General features: G+C 45.9%; 2 protein-coding genes and 1 long non-coding RNA gene across 7 annotated transcripts in view; 2 read left to right on the forward strand and 1 right to left on the reverse strand.

Annotated features, from left to right (window-relative positions):
* Positions 1-25678, forward strand: part of LOC147615416 (uncharacterized) — a 160133-nt gene that overhangs the window by 81967 nt on the left and 52488 nt on the right. For all 5 annotated transcript variants that reach the window (XM_086779523.1, XM_086779526.1, XM_086779528.1 and 2 more), the window contains 3 exons: positions 8667-8717; positions 8889-8974; positions 9144-9282. In XM_086779523.1, coding sequence (XP_086635649.1) covers positions 8667-8717; positions 8889-8974; positions 9144-9282 — 276 coding nt within the window. The remainder of the gene's footprint in view (positions 1-8666; positions 8718-8888; positions 8975-9143; positions 9283-25678) is intronic.
* On the reverse strand, positions 17244-17849 carry LOC147615417 (uncharacterized). The gene is made up of 3 exons (XR_015262720.1): positions 17659-17849; positions 17441-17569; positions 17244-17350 (listed from the first exon to the last, which is right to left on the reverse strand). It is a non-coding gene; the product is annotated as an uncharacterized LOC147615417 (long non-coding RNA).
* LOC147615418 (uncharacterized) lies at positions 20400-22492 on the forward strand. Its single transcript, XM_086779529.1, has 7 exons — positions 20400-20529; positions 20615-20713; positions 20822-20986; positions 21076-21230; positions 21786-21923; positions 22004-22276; positions 22363-22492. The coding sequence occupies exons 1-6, from the start codon at positions 20452-20454 to the stop codon at positions 22122-22124; spliced, it is 756 nt and encodes a 251-aa protein (XP_086635655.1). The 5' UTR covers positions 20400-20451; the 3' UTR covers positions 22125-22276; positions 22363-22492.

Here is a 25678-nt window from a genome sequence, read left to right on the forward strand (position 1 = left end):
GTCCCTCTGAGGCGAGGCGGGAGGAGTCTCCATCAGAGTCTGAAGCTCAAGCGAAGGCGAGGCGAAAGCGGAAAACCTGCAAGAAGCGGGCTGCACACCAAGAGGCGGAAGGACGGAAGACGATGAGGAAAAAAAAAACAAAAACCCCTAAGGGAAGAAAAGCAGCACGACAGAGGAGGGAGGGGGGGGGGGGGGGGGCGAAAAAACGGAGGAGAGGCCCAGAGGGGGGGGGCGGCGATAACGCGAGAAGGAAGGGGGCGGGGCGCTGCTGAAGGGCGGCGGGAGTGAATAAGCGAAGAGGCGGGGGGGGGGGGGGGGGGGGGGGGGGGGGGGGGGCGAAATGGCGGCAGCGGGGAGGGAGGCGAACAGGCGGCAGCGGGGAGGGAGGGCGAAATGGCGAAGAGGGGAGGGGGGCGAACTGGCGAAGAGGGGGGGGGAGGCGAACCAGCGAGGAAGGAGGGGGGGCGGCGCAGCAGCGAAGAATGAGGGGGGGGGGGCGCAGCGGTGAGCAGGGGGGACAAGCGGGGGGCGGAAGGAGAGAAGGAACGCGAGGATGGGGGGGGGGGAGCGAAGGCGCGTAGCACAGGGGGGGTCGGGAGCTTCAGCGAGCGAGTCGCATATGTTACATCCCCCTTGCTTCCCTTTCCTTTTTGCTTTTCCCTTTTCCACCCTCCCTTCCTTTCCTCCGCCTCCTTGCCTACCTCTTCCCCTTGGTTCGGATTGCTCCTCATCCGGTTTCAAGTCGGCCTTTTTCTTCGATTAGCATCATGGCTAATCATTCTCCCTCGGCCGGGTGAACCATTGTTTTTTCCGACGCCGAGCTTGCGGTCCTCTACACCGAAATAGAGAAAGACTCCAAAACGACCCTCATTGCCAGAATCTTTGGATCTCACCCGTCCCATCTCCAGGCTCGGGATTGGGTCTTGGCGGCTCTGCCCTCCGACCTCGCTCTACACTTTCGAGATGTCAGGTTGCTTGGAAGAGGTTTCTTCCAACTGGATTTCGATTATGAGGACGCAGCCTCAGAGGTTTTGAAAGGCAGCCCTTTGCCATTGGGCCCGAGGAAGATATTCTTTCTTCCCTACTCCAACTATTTTGACCCTGTTGAGGAAGACCGGAACCGTTTCCCGATTACTCTCAGATTCCCTGGTCTTCCTCGCGCATATTGGCCTATGTTAGAGGCCATTGGGTCTGCCTTTGGGCTGGTTCTTCAAGTGCCCCACTTCACGCCTTGCTGACGTCTTCTGCCCAGGTGGTCACATTGCCTCGGCGGATGCTGTCCCGAGGGTCATGGTTCTTGCCTGTGAGATTGAGCTCTTTGAGGACTGTGTTTTGCTTCCGGGCCCTTGTGCCCCTTTGAGCAACGTATGGAGATTGCAGGTAAACCCGATCAATGCCGGGTTTGTCACCAACAGGGTCACTTTGCTCAAGATTGTCCTCGGGCTCGAGGTCGTAGGAGGCCTCGTAAGCGTGCTTCTCAGGCGCCACCTCCCTTGGTTCCTTCCCGTCCTTCAGTCCGCCAGGTGTGGCGCTGTCTCTCACGCCCGCCCCCCTGGTGCGATCGATGGGAAGGCCTCCTCGGATGATGTACCGATAGATGATGTTTGTGGTCAGAGGGATGTGTGAGTTGATGCATCTTTGCAGAGAGATGATATCTCAGATCAGGATGATTTTGTTGAGTCCTCTCTACTTGGAGGGGGCGATATGCAGGATGTTCAGCACAGTGGGGATCATGTATTGCAGGATTTTCACCATGATGCCATTTCCCTTGATGCCCCGCAGGGCGAACAGGTTTCTCGTACATATGCAGGTACTGTGCAGGGCCTCCGACAAGGGCATGTCAGTGGACTTTGCCTCGTGGATTTTCTCGTCCTCCAGCATTATGAGAGGCGTCCTCAGGGTGCCCATCGTCTTCTTAGATCGGGGGTCAAACCCTCCTCTTCCATGAGAATCGTCTCATGGAATGTTCAGGGCCTTGGAGGCGTGGTAGGAAGCGCCTTCTAAAGGATCAGCTTCACCCTGTTGTTATAGGAGGGTCTATGGATGTGCTTTTGTTGCAGAAACACAAATTGGATAGATCTCAGTGTGGCGAAGCTGGTAAGATGCTTTCTGGCCACACCTTTTGGTCCTCGGCAGTTGGGACTAGAGGGGGTGTTTGTATTTCAGTGGCAGCATCTATTATACCTCATGTTATTGGGCACGGTGTTATCATCCCTGCTAGAGCGCAGTGAATCTTGATCATGCATGAGGGTCAGAAATTGGGAATCTTGAATATCTTTGCACCTAACGTGAGAGGTGAAAGGGTGGCCTTTTGGGACACCATTACAAATGTCATTCCCCAGGTTGATCATTGGATAGTGGGAGGAGATTTTAATATGGTTGAGCAACCTTCTGACAAGAAGGGTGGACGCGAAGGGGATTTACACCCTTTGGAGCAAACCTCATGGGAGAGGTTCACGCTTTCCTTTTTTGGCAGGGATTGCTGGACTGAGGATGATTTCCAAAGAAGGCCAAATTCCTTATCTTTCTCTTGGCATAACCGCAGGAGCGGGGATGAGAGCATCTTTGCACGTCTGGACAAGTTTTATGTGGATGATTGGTCCTTGGACAGAGGAGGCACCATTGCTATTATGCCTGGCACCACCAAATCCGATCATTGCCCCGTCATTTTGTGTCTCAGGGAGCCTGGGGCTCGCTCGACCTCTCCTTGTGTCCGTATCCGTGACTCTCTTTATCTTAATACTGACATTTTCCTTGAGATCAGAGAGATATGGAGATCTTGTGACGGTCCTGATCCTCGTCTCATAATATTGCGCTAGCTCTTGAGAGGACCAGCCATCATTATCATAGCACTGCTTTGTATAAGAAGAAGGAGGCTCTGGACAAGCAGAGAGCTATTAGGCGTACGATTGCTGCTCTTCAGAGGAAACATGAAAAGCATCCACATGCGACTTGGATTATAGACCTCTTGACCACAGCTAGAGCAGAGCTGCAGTTAGCCATGGACAGGAGGGCTGAGTTCGCCTTTCATGCGAACGAGGCCTTTTGGACTCAGATGGGTGGCAGATGCAACAAAGAGTTTTTTTCAGCACACAGGCCTTCCCATAGCAGGGATTCTGTGAGGTACTTGCAGGACTCACAGGGTGAGGTTCAGATTGAACCTGATAAGGTGAGGGGTATTGCTTTAGAATTTTATCGGTCTTTGTTGACTCCAGAGGTGCCCGCTCCTCAGAGATGTGGCGCGGCAGAAAGTTTGGGAGTGCATGCCCAGGCTCATTACAGATGCTATGTGTTCTTCCTTGGATGTCCCTTTCTCGAAGGATGAATTCCTTCACGCACTGCATGCTCTTTCCAGTGGTTCATGCCTAGGGGATGATGGTCTTTCTCCCGCCTTCTTTATTCTCTTTTGGGATCATATTGGAGATGCTATCACTGTTGCACTTCAAGAAATGTGGTTGTCGGGTATGATGCCTCCATACCTCACGGAGGGGCTGATTCACCTTATCCCCAAGAGTGGGGACAAGACTGACATCAAGCAATGGAGGCCCATCACCCTTCTTGGATCTGCATATAAAATCTTAGCTAAAGCCTTCAATATAAGGTTGCAGCCGATTCTCCAAAAGACTATCCATGATACCCAGAATGGTTTCCTCCAAGGAAGGAGTATATTTGATAACATTTTTTCTTTCTGGGAAGCTGTTGAGTGGGCAAAGTCTAGTCAGCAGCCTCTTGCCATTCTTTTGCTTGATTTTGAAAAAGCGTATGATAGAGTGGATTGGGATTTTTTGTAGAGCACTATGGTACACATCGGGTTTTCCCAAAACTGGATCAGAGGGGTGTCTTGCCTATAGAGGGAGGCTCATAGCACTGTTTTAGCCTGTGGGGGCCGCGGTGAGCGTTTTTAGATTTCCCGTTAGTGAGGTAGGGCTGTCTCCTCGCCCCTTTACTGTACCTCATTGTAGCCGAGGCTATGAGCAGGTTTCTTCGGGTTGCCCCTGGTGTTGTAGGTCTCAAGCTGCCTTTATGCACAGAGGAAGAGTTTCTGGACTGTGAGTTAGCAGATGATATGGCGTTCCTTGAGGCTTCACATGCTTGTTTATGTTCTTTCCGGACAGCCTTGGAGGCCTTTTGTTTGGCAGTAGGAGCTACTATCAATTGGCATAAGTTGGTTGGTTTTTGGATCAGTGATTCTCCTCTTGCAGATTGGGGTACAGATGTTGGTTTTTAACTTAGATTGAGAGAGGAGGCTCTGCCATATACCTTGGTTGTCAGGTGGGCGTTGACATCTCCCCTGCACAACAGTTTGCTCCAGTGCTCTTAAGCATTAAAAGCAAACTTCATCACTGGAGTATGAGGAAGCTCGACATGGCCTCTAGAGATTTTGTGGTTAACCAAGTTTTGCTAGCCACGACTTGGTTTATTGCTTCATGCTGGATTTTTATAAGGGTTGCATTGGTGAGCTTCGTCGCCTTATTGGGAACTTTCTTTGGTCAGGGCTTGATGGAAATGCACACACCAGGGCTAGAGTTGCTTGGTAAACCATTATTAGGCCTAAGCAGGAAGGGGGATTGAATATCATTGGCCTTGAGGTGCAATGTAAGGCTTTGCTTTGTAAGCTGGTTGTTAGGGGCTTTCTTCCAGGCACTGAGCCGTGGAAGGACTTTCTCATGCAGCAGATCACGAAGTGTGTCTCTGTTCACGGAGATGACTGGACTCTCAGCTCACGCTTTATTTTTTCGGATTCAGTTCACCGCTCCCCTGCATCCCCCGTGGTTAGGTCCCTCCTACGGACGTGGGACTGCCTGAGGAGTTTTTTGGTACACATCCCCGTGTGAGCGGAGGAAGTTAACCGGCAGTCCATTCTGTGGAATGTTTTGATCTTAGATGTGCATGGTAGGTCTCTTGGGGCAGCTATGCATATTCTTTGGGTTGGCTGGGAGACCCTATGCCCCACAGTGTTGGCTTGGAAGAGGTTTCAAAGCCTCACCGAGGTACAGAGATTGGATTTCACGCAGCATTTGAGAGGCTCTAGCCGGAGGATTGCACAGATTGATGCAGCCATTCCCAACCACTGGATTACTGGATCTTTCTTTTGGAAAGCCGTCATTATTCTTGGTTTGGGGTTTTTTGTGGGAGAGGTGTTCCTCTTCAAGTTATGGGTCTCCCCTTGCCTAGGGAGGATGATGTACATGTCTTTTTTTCTCTACAGGATGGATGGCAGCTGGAGAGATATGACGTGTAGGACCTTATTGAGGGCCCCCAGATTCATCCAGTCAGAGTTGTTGGTAGGTTAGGGAAGCACGTCTTTGTTGACACCCCCCCCCCACCCCCCCGGGATGATCACAGAGTGTTAGCCTTTGGTTGTATGGTGGCTGCCCTATCAGACATTTGCATTGGGACCCCGGTGAGTGGGAGTGGAAGGATGCTTGTAACCCTTTGAAAAGCATGGCTTTTTTCAATTATACGGTGCGAAATGCCATACATCTTATCTTGGGACACATTCAGAGTGTCCCTACTCTTAGACCCCATTGGGAATCTTATGGCATTTCGACTGACATTCAGAGGGTTTTTTTGGCGGAGATTGTGGCATTCTTATAGGAAGCCAGAGATTTTCTTCTTTATCTGGGTTTCTCCTGATGGTGGTCTAGCCAATCAGTGGAGGTCTGTTTACTGGTGCTTGCCCAGCATGCCCTAGATGTGCAGGAGTTTCGGAGTCAGTTTACCATTGTTTATGGGAACGCAGGGAAGCACAGAGGGTTAAGTCTGCGATTGCACACCTCTTTGGTAGGATTAAGAGGGATACTATCATTGCTTTTGGTTCTATCATTTGGTTGACACAGTCTCGGCCTCAGCTGAGATTCGAGGGGACTGACAGGAGCTGGGCCATTATGGTTAGGCAAGGAGTTGCTCGGAAGTGTTGTCTTCAGTATTTGCCACTTTCATACTTTGTCCCTCCGGCACAGAGGTTAGACAGCTCTTGGGAGATTATTGCTAGCATCTCAGCTTGGAATATCTGGAAGGCTAGATGCACCGAGGCCATTGCGGGTACTCCCGTTCTTGTTTCTCAGTGTCTTTGCAGGATTTGGAGTGATATTATTCACACCATCATGGGCTACCTAGGCCAGAATCGAGGGATCTTCGAGGGCTGCGGAGAGAAAGCGCGGCTAGTTTATGAGAGATTGGGACATTGGTATCTTTTTCACGTCCGCTCATTTGGGACCCTATTGGCAGCACAGGGCTCGTGATTGGTTGAGTTCTCCACCTTACTTGGTGTGAAATCTCCATTTTGTAAAATTTTTTCATACTTAATAGAAGTCTCCGTTCTGAAAAAAAAAAAGATCGGGCCATAGAAGGTGGCTCCCAAGTGGCAGGTATATGACATTATCCATTTGGTCTGGCAAGTATGTGAAGTTGGTGGTGGGATGATACTGATTGAGGTGTTAAAGATAATAACCTTGCTCTTCCCAGGTTAATCATGAGGTCCCGTTTCTCAAAAAAGGAGTGCAATGCATCCAATGCCTCTACTGGCTAATCCCTTGGTTGAATCTGAAATGAGCACTATACCGTTTGCATACAATAGGAGGGGGTTAAACATGCCTATCTGCTACGGGAGAACCTGTGCCACCTAGTCTGTTAACGAGGTTAGAGATCTCATCAATGTAGAGACCAAATAAGAACGGGGAGAGAGGGCAGCCTTGTTTCACCCCAATTGTGCTAGACCTCTCCGGTGACACACCTCGTGGAGTTCTGACCTGGCCCATAAAGTGTCTCCATGCCCGCTTTCATCTCGGATGGTAGTTTCAAATCCTGCAAACACGTGTTGAGAGCTTTGTGGAAATATACAAAACAACAGTAAACATGGCATCTTTGTGATCTGGCCGGAGAGCTCTGTGTGTAAAAATGTGTTCCAAAGTGGCATATATCCTCCAGAAAGCGGCCTGCCCTATGGCTCTGTATCCATGCATCTTTGCCATGGAGCTAAGCTCTGACTCTAGCACGCATCCATATTTGTGACCAATCATGATACTTCTCAGCCTTGAGGATGGGTGTGATTGGTGTTGGTGGGCCAGGAGGGTGGGAAACCATGACATAAATCTCTCTTGGACACGTGCCAACAGAGGTGTCACATGCATGTGCAATTTGCTCTGCCAGTATATGCGCCGCGCCCATGGTCCTCGGCTATGCCCGTTTCGGAGTTTGTGTATGGCTGTAGTGACATTAGAGATAGTGAAGAGGGTTGTAGAGGTGGGGCAAGGCGCTGGGGTAAAGGGTGCCCGGGTGCTGGGGCAATGGGTGGTTGGTTGGGTGCCTGGGGGAGAGAGATTCTTATGTTTCGAAATCCTAAGTTGGCATAACCTACCAGCATAGTTGTCTGTGGGATGCCTACCGCACCAAAGGTACGTAAAAACCAACACAAAACGGGATGGGCGTACGGTATAAGATCGCTGTTGCTGTACGATCCGTTTTGTACCTGGCCGGTAAGGTACAATAAAAAAGGACGACCTTTTTTTTTGCCCGTTTTTTGCTGCGCTTGTTTGTAGCCGGTTATGGTTATTTGCTTTGCCATTCCTCCTCTCTCTCTCCTTCTCTAGCCTCTTTCAAGCTCTCTTTGCCCGCCTGCGCCCAGCCCTACCTTGCACTCGCCCACCCTTTGCTCAGGTCTTCAAGGCAGCAAGGCAGCCCACTTGGGCACCATCTCTCTTTCCTCTCTCTCTCAAGCTCTCTAAGGCCTACTACCTAGGCTCTCCCTCCACTCCCCCCCCCCTCCTTCTCCCCCCCTCTCGGCCATACTCATTAGCCCCATGCTTGATATTTTGGAGAGTGGTATACCATCTACTCGGAGCTGATGTTGCTCTCATGTTTCTATGTTCTTAGTATGAGTTTCCATGGACAATTTTGTATCACCCCAGTGAGATAGCTATGTTTATGTTTTCTTTCTGTTTTATTTTTTCCATTCCATGATGAGATACACCATGGACATTATTGTATCACTTTGGTATCATAGGCCCATTGGGTTTTTAGTAGACGCTTAATATATCGCTATATCTACTACCTAGGCTCTCTCTCTCTCTCTCTCTCTCTCTCTCTCTCTCTCTCTCTCGTCTCAAGCTCTGTCTCTCTTTGGCAATGAGGTCCGGACTCTGGAGGAAAGGAAAAGCATGAGGCTTTTGCCTTATATACCACCATGAGCGAGAAACCTTCTGGTAATCTCAGGTCATGGAAATGGACGAGGGCAATGTCCTTCGTGAGGGCAGTTTTGGGTTGGCCACTGATGATGGGAGCGCCTCTAGCGAGGGCATTCCTTCCCCTAGCAATTCCTCTGAATAGGAGGACTAGAGTCTAGTCTAGACATTTTTGTACTTAGTGTTGTGACTAGTCAGTACACACTTTTTTGTATTTACTATTGTAGGCCGCGGACACGGCTTTTATTTATGGCATGTTGCACACATAGGTTCACCATTCATGACTCTTTGTACTAGTGTTTTAACTTGTTTCTAGAATCTAGTTTATGACAACTTCTCTAGACTTTGCATCTTTAAATGTGTACAAATATCTATTTTTCAAGTGTTTTTTAAAGTGGACCATACCTCAATCGAACTTATTTTTCAAACTTTAAACGTTCTGTACCGTTACTGTTTTTTGTACCTGATAACTATGACTACTAGATTGAAGTTACAAGGAATTCACAACATGGATTGCACTTATAATCGAATCAGGTAAGTGAATGTGGGTTAAGCTGTAAATTATCTTTGCAACATTTCTAAAGGCAGAGGAACACGCCTTGTATGGTGTTTTCAGGTTCTGATCATAGATATCATTGAAACCCTTTCAAAGCATTCTTGCAAAAAAGAAGTATATCTAAGTTTGTCTTGTTCATTCATGGCAAGGGTGAATTCAATGCTTACAAGCCGAAGAACAACACCACTTTCTAGTAGGGACAATTCTCCAGGTCATCTCCAGTTTGCTAAGAGAGGTATGATGATTCACCTTTTATCAAGTAATATTTTTGACCAATGTTCTAAAAACGAAAAATAATAAATGGGTATCGTAGAATATGACAATTGCAATATGATTGATTGTTGGAAGTGCAACCTTGTATAAATATTGGATAAAATCTTCAATGGACATATTGTCATCTGCAGGTTCACGTGCTTCGTCATGTCCTACCTTCGGATCACGGTATAAATGCAAGCTAAATTCTAAGGAAGAACTAAAACTTCCAATATATAAAGAGTATTTAACAAGGACACCAACATCACTACCCTCATCTGCACGACTCAGGTAATCGTCATGATTCACTTCTGAAATTCATTCAAACCAAGGATGAAAACAAAAAGAGACTTGTAATGCAAAAGTCAAATACAAGAAAGAAGCACATTATTGAGACATACAGAAGAAAAGAAAGAAAGAACATATACACATAAATAGATACATACATTTATGTGTGATTATTTAAGTGTATGTGCAATAAATAGATATACATTTATACACATAAATAGATATATACATTTATGTGCAATATAAATGTATGTGCAGTATGTGTATGTGTGTGCAACTGCACTTATATAATTGTATGTGCAGTATAAATGTATGTGTGCATGTGTGTGCAAGTGTTCTTATATATGTGCACACGCATGCGTTCACATACACACAAAGAAAGAAAGAAAGAAAGAAAGTGATATTAAGGTCTACGGAAGACCCCAAGGATCTATGAGACCATAAGTAATACAATAATACAATGGCACCATGGATATATTGAGCCATGGAAGAAAACATATCCAGATAGTAGATGATAATCCTATGATTCCTCCTCACCCAATACCAATCTCAGGGCAGAAAGAGGGTCAGGCCTCTTTGTAGGAAGCTGCAGTCCATCCAACCACGCGTCTCCAGGCTGAAGAGGTTGGCTCGGATACATCTGTTAATGTCCAGGCGGGTGAGAGGTAATACTGGGCATCAAAAATGGAATGGGGGCAGGCAATCCATAAGCCCATGTGAGAGGAACCAGTTAGTAGCCTTGGCACATGAAACCCTCACATGTCCCGTCTCACGTAGTCGCCTAGATGACTCTAGTGCCAATTGAGGGAGCCTGCCTCTGTCCAAGGTATAGATGCAGTATATGAAGGTCACTCTGTGGAAGAGGGCATCAATGACCAAGGGGGCTGCTCCAAACTCTGCAAGAATAAAGGTTTGGGGCATGAAGGCTGACTCCGAATCATTCATGAAAACATCATGACGTGCAATCTCTCTATCCTCCTCCAGTCAACTTCCCCGAAGTCTGGTCCCAAAAATAAGGCTCCATACTTTACAACTTGTGTCACAAGTATGTCAAAGAGCCATCCCTTAGTGCTAGGCTCTTGAAAGTGAGCCTGGAAGCACTATCCCTCCAATCGAGCCAAAGCCGCGTACCCTTTTGTCAGTTGAGCCTGAACTGCTGGACATACAGTGAAGTAGGATCCTGAAAAGGTGACTCCCTGTATACATAATATGAGAAAATATCTACCTGATCCCCTGCATATGTGAAACTGAGTCTGGAAGCCACAAGGCGTGAGGTGTTGAAGATCATAACCTTGGTCTTGCCAAGAGGTCCAACTGCTCACTGCAATGCCATCAAGTGTCTCTGTGACCCCTCAGGCAAATCTGAGATCAAACTACGTCATCTGCGTAAAGCAAAATGGGTACCATTGTATCACATAGTGTGGAACCCAGCCCACCAAGTCTGTCAATAAATTCAGAGATCCCATCTATTTAAAGGCCAAAGAGTGTCGGAGACAGAGGGCATCTGTGCTTCACCCCTTTGGTGCTAGTGATCACATTTGACATGACTTCTAGTGATCCTTGCTTCACCCTTATGGTGCTAGTGATCACATTTGACATGACTCGTGGTGCTTGGACTCTCTCTGTCACCGACTCATACAATGCCATGACTCCCCATATCATCTCCATTGGAAGGGCCAGCTCCTCAAGGTTTCTAAGAAGATGTGCTTGAGGTACAGTATCAAAGTCCTTGCAGAAGTTCACAAAGCAGCACTAGACCTTCCGCCCCTTACAGGCCTCTCCTCAATGTTGGCTCTCAATGTAAACATATGAGAGAGAGAGAGAGAGAAATGAAATGTTATATTAGCGTCTTCAAAAGGCCAAAGTGACCTATGAGACCAAAGTTACAACCATGTGACATCTGATACACTGTCTGGAAGTTGCGATGATCTCATGCATGATTAGGAGTAAACCATTAGTGCCACATGAGATTGTGCAAGCAGAGATGGAGGTTGCACCGATAGCGAAAGAGGCTCTATTCTAGACAGTGACATACTAGCACGGGCTATGGGAGCTTCCACTTGATAGATACCCCCGGCTAGCCCTGGAGTCCTCGAGACAGTTGACACTTGAGGGAGATACACAGTGCTGGTATGCACAGGTAGGCACTTGGTTTGGCATGCACGGTATGCAAGTGGAGGCACTCCCCCCCTTCGAGTACAGCATAGAGGCCCCACTTGCTCTCAGCCGCACAGAGCGGAATAGAGTAGGAAGGACATTGTCATACTAGATACTCAGAGGACATGGAGTTCACCTAGGCGTCCACTGGGGACAAAGATGGCCTTCTAGAGAGATCACCTCCTATGCCTGACAGAGGATGGGTTCATCATCCGTCCACGCTACATGGACATACACCTATCCTTTGGGGTGACATGTGCGATCGGCCAGATCCGCACCTCATCCCACCAGCTGAGAGTGGAGACTGCCAGATATGGGCCTAGGGCGGCCGCACCAGAGGACAGGATATGCCAGCTCTGTCACACAGAGCCCGAGACAGAGGACCATTACATATGCCGATGCCCCATGTACTATGAGATTCGGGGGAGGTTCCACTGCCTCTTCCGAGCTGGGTTCGGACCACTTTCCAGGATCATGGACTTCCCGGATGAGAGATGCCTGGGACTTTTTCTTCTAGAGCTCCGTAGACATAGGGAGTCCTTAGTGAGATCCAGATCAGCTGTACTTGCTCGAGGACCAGCACAGAGAGCTCTCACTGACTTCTTCCATACCAGCACTCTGAGGGCCGATCCACCCGTCATACCCAGACCACAGGCTAGTGTAGGAGCTCGGCCGAGAGGTGTGACACTCGACAGAGCCACTGAGCTATGCAGAGCTCGACGCCCCAAACCCCATGGCCCTGCTGGTGAGTGGTGGATCCTAGTGCCATCTCCCGATGTAGACGGGCTCACGTATCACGACATTCCTTGCCGTACCAGCTATTGTGTGTGATAGTCCGTCCTGGTGATGTAGGGGTGGCTCTGGAGTGCGGGAAGGCGGCTGCAGGCGGATGTATGGTGGGTGTCTGAGAGGTGTGTAGTAAGCTCATCAAGTGGGATGTGGGGGTCGAGGTCGGAGAGGATGCGGTAGACGTGATCAGAATAGATGGAAGAGGTCTCTCTGGTGAAGTGGTATCTCGGACGGTGATGGGGCAAAGCAGGTGGTTGCATGGTGTATCGGCATGTGAGTGAGAAGACCAGGTATGCATGGTCGGCTGCAACACCGATGGGGCGAGGAGAGATGGTAAACCCCGAAATGAGTGGGATCAAAGAGAGCGATCCCATCCATATCCAAAGGGGTAGGAGGTGAAGGAGTTGGATCTAGGCCATCTAGCCAGGCCATTATAAATGGCTAGCCTATGAGACCCGCCGAGGGCTAAGAGATACTTTTAATAGTCTGTGGGGGCTGCTGTATCCTGTGATGTCCGCTCCAGATCTGTACCCATCGTGTCAATCTCCTGGTACATGGGATCATCTGTCTCAAAGAAGGGTACTTGTGCACCTGCGGTGCGGGCATTGAAGTCTCCAGCCAGGAAGACCGAAAAACTTCATAATGTCACCATAAAGGGGCAGGTACGAGGACACTCCATGGGTGGCATATTTAGAATTGGAGGGTGCAAAATAACACACTGCAAGGTAGATGTCTCGGGCCCTCTCTGTCTAGATCCTGACCCACAAAAACTGTGCGGCCTCATCCCGTCCGACCACATATATCACATGTTGAAGCTCCTCCTTGTATAATAAAGCCATCCCTCCCGACCCCCGGGTACCCCCTACTGTGCGTGGGTGTGGGCGGTGGATAGACTCCCATCTGTATCCTCTCACCTTTCGAAGCCGACTCCTCTGACACTGATGAGTCTCTGTCTCTCCCTCTAAATGTTTCCTCGAATAGACCTGCATCTGTCCTCAAGGTGCCATTGCAACTCCAAACCGCAATCTCTAGCTTGGTCTCATAGGTCTCGCACTGTCATTGGGCACGTCGCTCGGTGATGATCACCCTCCCATCGCTGTACACTTCCCATTTCCTTGCCTTCCGTGCATCCAAGATGTGTGGCATGCATTCCCTCCTGTGTGCCACCTGTGCTAGTGTGAGATCGTCTTCGAGGTAAGTCTTTTCTCCTTTTAGTGCCCGCCTTTTGGTAAGGAATGCTTGCCTCGCCTCCAACCCCGCAAACTTGAGGATGAGTGCGTGTTCCTTGGTGGTGTCTTTGTCCACCCTCCATGCCTCAACGAAGGGGGTATCAGCGATTTCCAGCTTTCTGCATAGTGCTATGGCATCCTCTTTCGGCGAGGCTCCTTCCTTCCATCCCACCACTCTCATATTCAATGGCCTAATCTTCCTTCTTTTCTCCTCTTCAAGTGTGTCATTGATGATGTTTGGGGATGATGGTGGGTTCTGTTGCTTCTTGGCAACCTCAATCCAGCTGCCTGCTTCTTGGCAACCTGGATTGAGGTTGCTTCTTGGCAACCTCAATCCAGCTGCCTGCTTCTTCCACTTGTTTCTATGTCTTCTTAATCACCTCGGCCCATGTGGTTGCCTCGTTTGCCTTCTTCTTCTCCTCTTGTTCCTGGAGGGTCTTCAATTGCACTCTAAGTGTATTCAGCTCATCATTGAGGGATAGTTGAACCTCTCCTTCTTCGAATTGAGTACGTGCCCTCAAGGTCTCGTTTTCCACTCTAAGGGTGGCGACTTGGGCCTCCAGCTCCGTGATTAGTGAGGTGTGGTGGCTAGTTTTTGCGTCCAACATTTGGAGCATTTCCTCCTGCATCTTGCTTAGCTGAGTATGCTTGCATGGCTGCCTTCCTGCCCAAGGTCATCACTATCCTTGTTCTCCCCGAGCTTCTTTTGTAGGTGCTCAATGTCAGTATCCTGCATTTTGCATACTTCTCTCATGGTGGTCAGGCATGTTTTGATATGGGGGTCGCCGATCTTCTGTGAGCTCGTCCAAATTGAGTTGTATTTCCTCTCCTTCTCACCTCTAGTCCTTGTTGCTGGCGAGCTGTCCATGTTGGACTGAAGGGGTCCCCCTTCTAGTACTGAATTTGCTCCTCAGCTGGTGGCCCCCATAGATGGCTAGCTGCAAGTGGGGAGGCAAGTAGCAGCAGGTAGGTATGTTGCTGCCTTGGGGGCCTGAGCAAGGGCGGCTGGGGAAAGGGAGCGCAGAGAGAGAAGCGAAGAGAAAGGGGCGAAGAGAGAGAAGACAGGTTGGAAGAGAGAGAAGGCGCACAGAGAGAAGCGAAGCAAACAATAGAGAAGCGGGTGGGGAAAGGGAGCGCAGAGAGAGAAGCGAAGCGAACAGCAGAGAAGCGAAGAGAAAGGGGGCGAAGAGAGAGAAGGCGCAGAGAGAAGCAAAACGAACAGCAGAGAAGCGGGTGGGGAAAGAGAGAGAGAGAGAGAGAAAGAAAGAGAGAGAGAGAGAGAGAGAGAGAGAGAGAGAGAGAGAGAGAGAGAGAGAGAGAGAGAGAGAAGCGAAGCGAACAGCAGAGAAGCGAGTGGGGAAAGGAAGCGCAGAGAGAGAAGCGAAGAGAAAGGGGGCAAAGAGAGAGAAAGCGGGTGGGAAGAGAGAGAAGGCGTAGAGAGAGAAGCGAAGCGAACAGCAGAGAAGTGAAGAGAAAGGGGGCGCAGAGAGAGAAGGCGCAGAGAGAGCAGCGAAGCGAATAGCAGAGAAGCGGGTGGGGAAAGGGAGCGCAGAGAGAGAGAGAGAGAGAGAGAGAGAGAGAGAGAGAGAGAGTGCGAGCTGTGCGATCTGCATCCTGTGCATCTTCTGCTTGTGCGCTTGTGTGCGCCCGTCTATGTTTCTTCGCCCGTGCATCCTGTGCGACTACTGCACCTACACCTTGTACGCCTGTGCGACCTCTGCCCTCGGGACTATTTGACACCCTCTTTTTCAAAGGGGATCAATGGCGGACATTGTCGCTCAAAAATCGAGGATCGGGTGGGCCATCGGATTTTGTGATCCATGTGTAATCCCTGTGGAATCCACGTGTGAACCCTGTGTGATCCCACCTTGTGATCCATGTGTGAACTAGGGGCGGTGGCGGGGGCGGGACGCGCTTTTGTCAGCATTAAAGAGGGTGCGGACTTTATCACCCCCTTTGGATCATTTATCCCCATCTGGCATTTGGCTCCCTTTAGTCTCCCTTTAGTGGTGAGGCCTATTTCTGAGTATAATGTGACCTTTTAGCAATGTCATCCCGGTGTGAACCTTGTGTGATCTTGATGTGAACCTTGTGTGATCTTGATGTGAACGGGTCGGCTTCTGGTTTAAACGGTGATGGGATTTTTTAAACTAGTGCAAGGTTAAAGTTATCAACTATTCAAGGAGTGTGTTATGGCATCTTTCTTTGCAAGCAGTGATCTTGACAGACCGGTGTGGTCATTTGAGGATTGGCTATGGTGTGAATCAAGTGAGTATGATTCTGACTTCTCTACATCCAATGATAGTATTACTGACAGTGAGCTCTCTATATCCAAGGACAATATTGTTGAAACAAGCTCCAAGGCCGTTCATGCAAAGCCCCAAGACCACCTCTCGACTTGGAGATCAACTCAAGTATTTTTTTCCCGTTTGATCCACATTGGTATGTTTCTCAACGATTTTACTCCTTCAACAAAGCAAGTTACAACTTAATGAAGGGAGCTCTTGAAAATAATTGTTCCACGAGATTAGAGGAGATAAAGGCATGTGACAGCACAGGTTCTTTGGATCTCAAGCGATGGAGAAAACTACAGGACAATTTGCGGCTACAAAAGAATGAAGATGGGTGCTCTAACCTATGCTTGGTCTCTTCACCACATTTAAAAATATCCCATATAAATGAGTGGGCCACAATTGTTAGAGAATGTCACATGGCAAAAGATGGAGTATCCCACCGTGATATTCATGACACTTTGTGCATGCTCAAGAGCGCATGGTGCATGGATATAATAAGAAGGCAAGGTATCCCAATAGAGTTTGCAAAAGATCTTCTACATAGCTGTAGTTGTTCGCATAGTGAAGATTCCAAAAGAGCGCTTAGAACAAATGGTATTAATAACATGTTGAATACAAATCTTGAACACAAATCTAGCAAAGCAGTCATGTGAAGCCAAAACTATGCCGTCACAAAGAAGGTAAACTCATTGTATCTCCAAGATCTTTTTCTTCGCCCATGCGGCCAAATCTAGCTTCAACTGCTCCACGGCCTCATGTTTGAACCAGGTTCAGTCAATTGCACACATAAGAGAAAATAAAATTGAATGAGTACAACTCCTTAATTGTGAAACTTAGAGATAAGACTCAAGAGAAGCATCTTACATAGCTCTTCGATCGTTTGCCGTATGCCCCCTCAATCATTCGTTTCATGTAGGCCATGACATAGAATCCACAATCTATAGCATTAGGCTGTTGCGGCACCTGCCAAAGAATCAAAGAATGAGTGAACCAATACAAATTTTCATGGTTAGTGATCATAAGGGTGCCAAGATTATTACATGTGGTTTCTCCAAGGTATCCAAGGACTTCTTTGGCCTCTCCATAAACTCCCTCAATGAGTTGTTAGAGCAATGTGAAGCCATGATTTGCAAAGCCCTAAAAGCATAGTTGGTGTAGATGGTTGAAAAAAAGGTCTTTTTTGTTCTAAGATAACAAAACAAGTAGCCAATATGTACCTGTAAACAGATGACAAATGAGTTGGAGACACTACCCTTGAGAGTGGATCAAGATATAGTAATCCATGAGTCTCCCATGGACAACGCACTAGCCTTTTATGGATATTGTTGTACAACACAAAAAGTTACCAATGATGTCTGTACAATGAGAAGCAACAAGAACACATTAATCCATTAAGCATCCTAATAGATAGTTTGAATATCAAAGGTACTAAGTTAGTAGACCTATCCATCCACAATTGGAAAGAAGATAAACAAGTACTTTAAGTAACGATCAAGCTTTTTTGCCTCTTCATTTCGACATGCCTTCATAAAGGCATACCAAAGGTTGTCACAAAACCAAGCTTTTTCGAAGACATGGCTTGGCATTGTGTTCTCGAACCACCTATAAATTAAGCGGTTCATTGATGTCACACCCGTGCCTTGTACATATGCATATGGAAAAGATCAAGCCTTTTTTTAAAAATAGACTTACATATGACACAAATTCATTGTCCGTGTCGATGCTTTTTGAGTCACAATTGACTCCAAAAGGCTACCATCAACCTCAACAACTTGATTCGATGCATGAGACACAAACTGAATAGCAAGACCACTCTCAAATCTACATAGTGCAAAAGACGTATGATCATACATGGTAGTAGAAAATGATTCACACATGAAAGATAAAAGACTTCTATTAAATAGCCTTACCTCTTAATGAAATCATCACATTTCAAAGGTTGACTTAAGTTAGCATCTATAGTTGTGCTTCCATTCGCAATGACCACGGTAATGGGAGCACTTGTGCTAGATAGAGGGGAGTCACTAATAATAGTAGGAGACCCAAGCCTTGTGGATATGCCAACCTATGCAAAATTAGAGAAACATTTGATACATATCCATTCTACACTTTATGAAAGCAACGATTACATAAAGGAATTTATTTTTAACACACCTCCGCTTTTTTGGCCATTTGCACACGAGTTACAAGGGGAGTTTCCATTGGCTCTTCGATTTGCAATGAGCACAAGATTCGGCTTCCCTCGAAGAACGTACGAGCGCTATCCTCTTTCATAGGAGCTAAAAGTGGCCCTTGATCATCAAAGCTCGCAAACTTCTCCTACAAAAGAGATTGAGCAATATAAATTTAATGACAATAAAAAAACCTCTACCATGTTATAAAAAAGAATGAGAAAAAAGCATTAAGCCTCTGTCAGGAGAGTATTACCGGAGTGACTACTTCGTCACGTACTTCATGTGATCCATCATTTAAAGGATTGGCGGCGGGTGTGGATGTCGTTGCATTATCCTTCGCTATTAAGCGCCTCTAAATTAAGAAAACACTACTCAAAATGATGCAAACACACATGAATATAATGCACTACCAACCAAAGCAATTATTCTATACTCACATGTTTCTCATAGCCTTAAGTAATCCGCTTGTTGATGCGACTCAAGCGAACATCCTTTCCCACGAGGTATTTTTGCATTGCACTCTCGACCTTCTCTCTAATGTAAGTATCCTTGCTTTCAAAGCACGATCTTTCATCATTACCCATTGCGTCTTAATCCTCTTCAGCCCTCTTTTTAAGTCGAGCTTCTTGAGTCCTCGTGTTTTTGTTGAGCTTCTGGTCTGGATTTTGAAAGCGCGCACGACATTGCTTTGTGTACAAAGCTCTTGGGGCCTCTTGAGTGCGATGACCTAGAGGACGACCACCCTTTCGCATAGGAATATCTACATTGATATGATGCTTTTTGCGCAAATGGTCAATCATATCACCTCGCCTGAGGTATCGTACATTCAACCTGCGATACTCCTCTGTAGCAATGCACAAACGAGCGGTACGACCGTCGTCAAGCAAAACATCTTCAAACAATTGTGTTTCATCGGTGGCCATCGACCTTATGAAAAAAACACCATACATTAGTTGACTTTTCTTAAGCATGTGAAGCTCATTCACAACTCAAGTATGACTCAATGACTCAATGCAAAGGTAATTTATACTTCACAAAGATTGTATGAGCGCAAGTGAGATCAGTGGAGTCGTGCCATAACTAATACAAATCGTGATTACTAGATTGACTGGGAGCCATGCTATATTGATTATATAGATATATATACAACCTGAGAGCGTAGCCACGTCCAGCTCGTTCAGGCCAACCGCGTTGAACTTGGCCACGATTCGATCCAGCAGATCTGTGGGCGCTGGAAGTGCGATGTCAGCTTCTGTAGCGTTGGCGATTATGCTGTCCCTCCTACCCAAGAGCACGGTCCAAAAGGGACCCTGAGCCTGCAGATTATACAAGCCCACATAATTAATTAATAATATGAAACGTTCGGCATGCTCGTAATTAGCCTCGATCGTAGGCTCAGAAAACGGAGAATTACAGCGAGCAACATGCGGAGGTAGCGAACTAGATCCGGCATCGTAAATGACGAGATTCGTAAATGAAGCGAAACGAACAGCAGAGAAGTGGGTGGGGAAAGGGAGCGCAGAGAGAGAAGCGCTCCCTTTCCCCACCCACTTCTCTGCTGTTCGCTTCGCTTCATTTACGAATCTCATCATTTACGATGCCGGATCTAGTTCGCTACCTCCGCATGTTGCTCGCTGTAATTCACCGTTTTCTGAGCCTACGATTGAGGCTAATTACGAGCATGCCGAACGTTTCATATTATTAATTATTTATGTGGGCTTGTATAATCTGCAGGCCGAGGGCCCCTTTTGGACCGTGCTCTTGGGTAGGAGGGACAGCACAACCGCCAACGCTACAGAAGCTGACATCGCACTTCCAGCGCCCACAGATCTGCTGGATCGAATCGTGGCCAAGTTCAACGCGGTTGGCCTGAACGAGCTGGACGTGGCTACGCTCTCAGGTTGTATATATATATATCTATATAATCAATATAGCATGGCTCCCAGTCAATCTAGTAATCACGATTTGTATTAGTTATGGCACGACTCCACTTATCTCACTTGCGCTCATACAATCTTTGTGAAGTATAAATTACCTTTGCATTGAGTCATACTTGAGTTGTGGATGAGCTTCACATGCTTAAGAAAAGTCAACTAATGTATGGTGTTTTTTTCATAAGGTCGATGGCCACCGATGAAACACAATTGTTTGAAGATGTTTTGCTTGACGACGGTCGTACCGCTCGTTTGTGCATTGCTACAGAGGAGTGTCGCAGGTTGAATGTACGATACCTCAGGCGAGGTGATATGATTGACCATTTGCGCAAAAAGCATCATATCAATGTAGATATTCCTATGCGAAAGGGTGGTCGTCCTCTAGGTCATCGCACTCAAGAGGCCCCAAGAGCTTTGTACACAAAGCAATGTCGTGCGCGCTTTGAAAATCCAAACCAGAAGCTACAAAAACACGAGGACTCAAGAAGCTCGACTTAAAAAGAGGGCTGAAGAGGATTGGGACGCAATGGGTGATGATGAAAGATCGTGCTTTGAAAGCAAGGATACTTATATTAGAGAGAAGGTCGAGAGTGCAATGCAAAAATACCTCGCGGGAAAGGATGTTCGCTTGAGTCGCATTAACAAGCGGATTACTGAAGGCTATGAGAAACATGTGAGTATAGAATAATTGCTTTGGTTGGTAGTGCATTATATTCATGTGTGTTTGCATCATTTTGAGTAGTGTTTTCTTAATTTAGAGGCGCTTAATAGCGAAGGATAATGCAACGACATCCACACCCGCCGCCAATCCTTTAAATGATGGATCACATGAAGTACGTGACGAAGTAGTCACTCCGGTAATACTCTCCTGACAGAGGCTTAATGCTTTTTTCTCATTCTTTTTTACAACGTGGTAGAGGTTCTTTTATTGTCATTAAATTTATATTGCTCAATCTCTTTTGTAGGAGAAGTTTGCGAGCTTTGATGATCAAGGGCCACTTTTAGCTCCTATGAAAGAGGATAGCGCTCGTACGTTCTTCGAGGAAAGCCGAATCTTGTGCTCATTGCAAATCGGAGAGCCAATGGAAACTCCCCTTGCAACTCGTGTGCAAATGACCAAAAAAGCGGAGGTGTGTTAAAAATAAATTCCTTTATGTAATCGTTGCTTTCATAAAGTGTAGAATGGATATGTATCAAATGTTTCTCTAATTTTGCATAGGTTGGCATATCCACAAGGCTTGGGTCTCCTACTATTATTAGTGACTCCCCTCTATCTAGCACAAGTGCTCCCATTACCGTGGTCATTGCGAATGGAAGCACAACTATAGATGCTAACTTAAGTCAACCTTTGAAATGTGATGATTTCATTAAGAGGTAAGGCTATTTAATAGAAGTCTTTTATCTTTCATGTGTGAATCATTTTCTACTACCATGTATGATCATACGTCTTTTACACTATGTAGGTTTGAGAGTGGTCTTGCTATTCAGTTTGTGTCTCATGCATCGAATCAAGTTGTTGAGGTTGATGGTAGCCTTTTGGAGTCAATTGTGACTCAAAAAGCATCAACACGGACAATGAATTTGTGTCATATGTAAGTCTATTTTTAAAAAAAGGCTTGATCTTTTCCATATGCATATGTACAAGGCACGGGTGTGACATCAATGAACTGCTTAATTTATAGGTGGTTCGAGAACACAATGCCAAGCCATGTCTTCGAAAAAGCTTGGTTTTGTGACGGCCTTTGGTATGCCCTTATGAAGGCATGTCGAAATGAAGAGGCAAAAAAGCTTGATAGTTACTTAAAGTACTTGTTTATCTTCTTTCCAATTGTAGATGGGTAGGTCTACTAACACAGTACCTTTGATGTTCAAACTATCTATTAGGATGCTTAATGGATTAATGTGTTCTTGTTGCTTCTCATTGTACAGACATCATTGGCAACTTTTTGTGTTGTACAACAATATCCATAAAAGGCTAGTGCGTTGTCCATGGGAGACTCATGGATTACTATATCTTGATCCACTCTCAAGGGTAGTGTCTCCAACTCATTTGTCATCTGTTTACAGGTACATATTGGCTACTTGTTTTGTTATCTTAGAACAAAAAAGACCTTTTTTTTAACCATCTACACCAACTATGCTTTTAGGGCTTTGCAAATCATGGCTTCACATTGCTCTAACAACTCATTGAGGGAGTTTATAGAGAGGCCAAAGAAGTCCTTGGATACCTTGGAGAAACCACATGTAATAATCCTGGCACCCTTATGATCACTAACCATGAAAATTTGTATTGGTCCACTCATTCTTTGATTCTTTGGCAGAAGCCGCAACAGCCTAATGCTATAGATTGTGGATTCTATGTCATGGCCTACATGAAACGGATGATTGAGAGGGCATACGGCAAACGATCGAAGAGCTATGTAAGATGCTTCTCTTGAGTCTTACCTCTAAGTTTCACAATTAAGGAGTTGTACTCATTCAATTTTATTTTCTCTTATGTGTGCAGTTGACTAGGACCTGGTTCAAACATGAGGCCGTGGAGCAGTTGAAGCTAGATTTGGCCGCATGGGCGAAGAAAAAGATCTTGGAGATACAATGAGTTCACCTTCTTTGTGACGGCATAGTTTTGGCTTCACATGATACTCATTTTGTATTGTGGCAACGATTTTGGGAATGATAGTTTGCATTATTGCAAAGTTAGTTTGTATCGCGGCAAACTTATTGACAAACTTGGTTGTCTTATGACAACTATTTTGGCAATTATAATTTGCATTGTTTCTTATCTTCTCTTGTTTTTCATGAATAACTATTCTATGTTGTGAATGTGAAGTCTATTGTGATGTGAATGAGAAGTCCCTTATGCTAATTTTAATTGTGAGTGGTCGTGGACCATTTTTTAGCAAACACATTGTCTTTATGGATTGTAAATCTTCCTTGATAGAAAACTCCATTATATTGTGAATGAGAAGTCCCTTATGCTAATTTTAATTGTGAGTGGTCATGGATAAGTTTTTAGCAAACACATTGTCTTTATGGATTGTAAATCTTCCTTGATGGAAAACTCCATTATGTTGTGAATGAGAAGACCCTTATGCTAATTTTTAATGTGAGTGGTCGTGGATAATTTTTTAGCAAACACATTATCTTTATGGATTCTAAATCTTCCTTGATGGAAAACTCCATTATGTTGTGAATGAGAAGACCCTTATGCTAATTTTTAATGTGAGTGGTTGTGGGTAATAGACAGACAATGGTCTGTACTCCCTTTGTTCTTATGTGAATAAGATACTCATGCTTGTAATCCTTGTGTGATCCTAAAGTGAAACCTGTGTGAACCTGTGTGAACGTTGTGTGAACCATGTGTAAATCCAATGAACTCATCATGGCAATGAGTCCCGAGAACATGTACCTTCGGGAGAATATTCACAGGGTTGTAAACCCTGAGTGAACCAAGTGTGAACCATGACCATGTGTGAACCAAGAGTGAACTTTATCAATTTATGGCAATGTGACCCGAGAGCATACAATTTTACCTGGTAGTGAATCCTATGTGAACCATGTGTGATCCAAATGGGAACCATTTGAGAACCATGTGTAAACCCCATCAATTCATGGCAATGTGACCCGAGAGCATGAACCTTTAGGAAAATATTTACAGAGTTGTGAACCCTGTGTGAACCTTGTGTGAACCTGTGTGAACCTTTTGTGAACCCATTGTGAACCTTTTGTGAACCATGTGTGAACCCCATCAATTCAAGGCAATGTGACCCGAGAGCATGAACCTTTAGGAAAATATTTACAGAGTTGTGAACCCTGTGTGAACCTTGTGTGAACCATTTGTGAACCAAGAGTGATTAACACTGCTTGAACCCCATCAATTCATGGCAATGTGACACGACAACATACAACTGTAGAAAAATAATAACAGAAATGAAAACCTCATTTGAAGTGAACCACAATCATAAAGACACGGTAAAGAAAGCAAGACTCTTAATTCATTTGAGGATGGAGTTGTGTAAAGCTTGATTACAAGAGAACAAGCATCCACTCAGAGGCCAACACGTTGCGCAGCATGTCTCCATTATCTTGAGTCAAGGAAAAGCATCTCTTTTGATCTACATCACCGCCGGGATCACATGACACAATTTTAGCAGTAACGCTAGAGGAGATCCCACATATTCTTACCACTTTTCCAACAAGAATACAATCGCCACCACTTGGGGCCTGCCTTGATGTCAAGGGTAATATTGCATGGCATGTGCAACAAGTTATGGTCACTTTAGGGTCCATCATAAAAGTCTTTGAGCAACAATGGGGACACCAAATCCATGGTTTTTCTGGGAATCTCACTCGTTGCCGACCATGTTGATGCTTTCTTCTCAACACTGTGGTGAGTCTTTTTGGCCTGGAGGGTTGACAAGTTCCTATTTGCTCCTCCTCACTTATTGTAGATGCCCTTTGTATGGGTTTCACCCCATGGCCAAGCCTCGTGCTTGTGACATGCTCCTGTATGTGATGGATGCCTCCTCGAGTGGGCATTTTGATCTGTCTAGGTGCTGGATCATCCATGAGGATAGATGTGCAACTCTTGAGATGGTCCAAAAGAGTTTCAAGCTGAGATGAGTCACTCTCTTGCACACGCACTTCAACTTGATCGAGCATGCTTCTTATTTCATTGATGCTCGCAAGTACACGACTCTTCTTTTCTGAAAGACTGGAGGATGCAACACTAATCTCAGGCATGTTTTGAATGTGCCCCTCGCTAACATTAGTAGTATCCTCCATAAGCATACTTCTTGCGCTGTCTATGACTGGGAGGATTGGAATCAGGTGACAAAAATGCTTCTCAATGATTAGCCTTAGGCCATATAGATGCTTGCAGTTGCTTGCAACATCCGGACAATCACAAAAATTGGTCTGCAGACTGACATGATACCATTTATTAGATGAAGCACTTAACATCTTGAATAGCAAATTTAGCTCATTTACTGCAACCACGGAAGAAGGCCGTTCTTCAAATCTTTGCAGCAATTTTTCTCCTTCCCGTAAACGTGTTGTTTGCTGTTGAGTATGTCCATAGATATTGAATCGTCCGGAGTCAACTGTTAGAAGAGCAAAGGAGTTAAGTTAAGAAGTGAACATATTACTATGCAAAAGCAACCAACATAGTACCTATCTCTTGTTTTTGCTTGAAAAACTCTAATAAGGTCCCACCCATGCGAGTGCCACTTTGCGAGTCACCAATGATTGCATGTACCAAGTCCAAAACAGATCGATTAATCTGTGCATTCAATAATGTGTACTTTATATATTGCCATAGTCTCTCCACAAGGTTTGTAGTGTCTACATTTCCATAATTGAAGAGGCGACCAAATCTTGGCCATCTAGTTCGCCAAGGGCAATCACTCCCTCACCAACCATTTGTAACATATCTCTACACATTTGTGTTTGACTCATAATTTTGCAAGAGAATTTCGTAGTTAAGCTCAAATGCAGCTTCCGTAGAGCTATTTAAAAGGGTACACATTGAGGAGTAGAGATGGTCTTGGGACTCCTTGGGAACGTGCAGAATACATTACCAAACATTAATGAAGCATATGGTAACCAATGAGAAGCATTACATTGGAAGTCAATGAATACCTTTGGGAGTAAGTTCTCTACCCACGCTTTCTTTGCATGGAACCAGCAGAGAAGGACATGGCATGCCACTTGTTGTTGGCCACCTAAGCCATTGTCTATCCAACAATAAGGATCTTCTTGCACCACTTTGTTGAAAGCCTCAAGCTCCATGTGTGACTTGTCAATTACCAAGGTAGCTGGAC

This window comes from Cibotium barometz, chromosome 40 (genome assembly GCF_041138505.1).
Source record: "Cibotium barometz isolate CiBa-2024 chromosome 40, ASM4113850v1, whole genome shotgun sequence".
Classification (NCBI taxonomy): domain Eukaryota; kingdom Viridiplantae; phylum Streptophyta; class Polypodiopsida; order Cyatheales; family Cibotiaceae; genus Cibotium; species Cibotium barometz.

Excerpts from the sequence above, each read along its gene's own strand:
- LOC147615418 (XM_086779529.1), top strand. The coding sequence starts at position 20,452 with ATGCAAAAATACCTCGCGGGAAAGGATGTTCGCTTGAGTCGCATTAAC. Across the intron at positions 20,530-20,614 it reads CTGAAGGCTATGAGAAACAT|AGGCGCTTAATAGCGAAGGA; the intron begins GTGAGTATAGAA and ends TTCTTAATTTAG. Across the intron at positions 20,987-21,075 it reads AAATGACCAAAAAAGCGGAG|GTTGGCATATCCACAAGGCT; the intron begins GTGTGTTAAAAA and ends AATTTTGCATAG.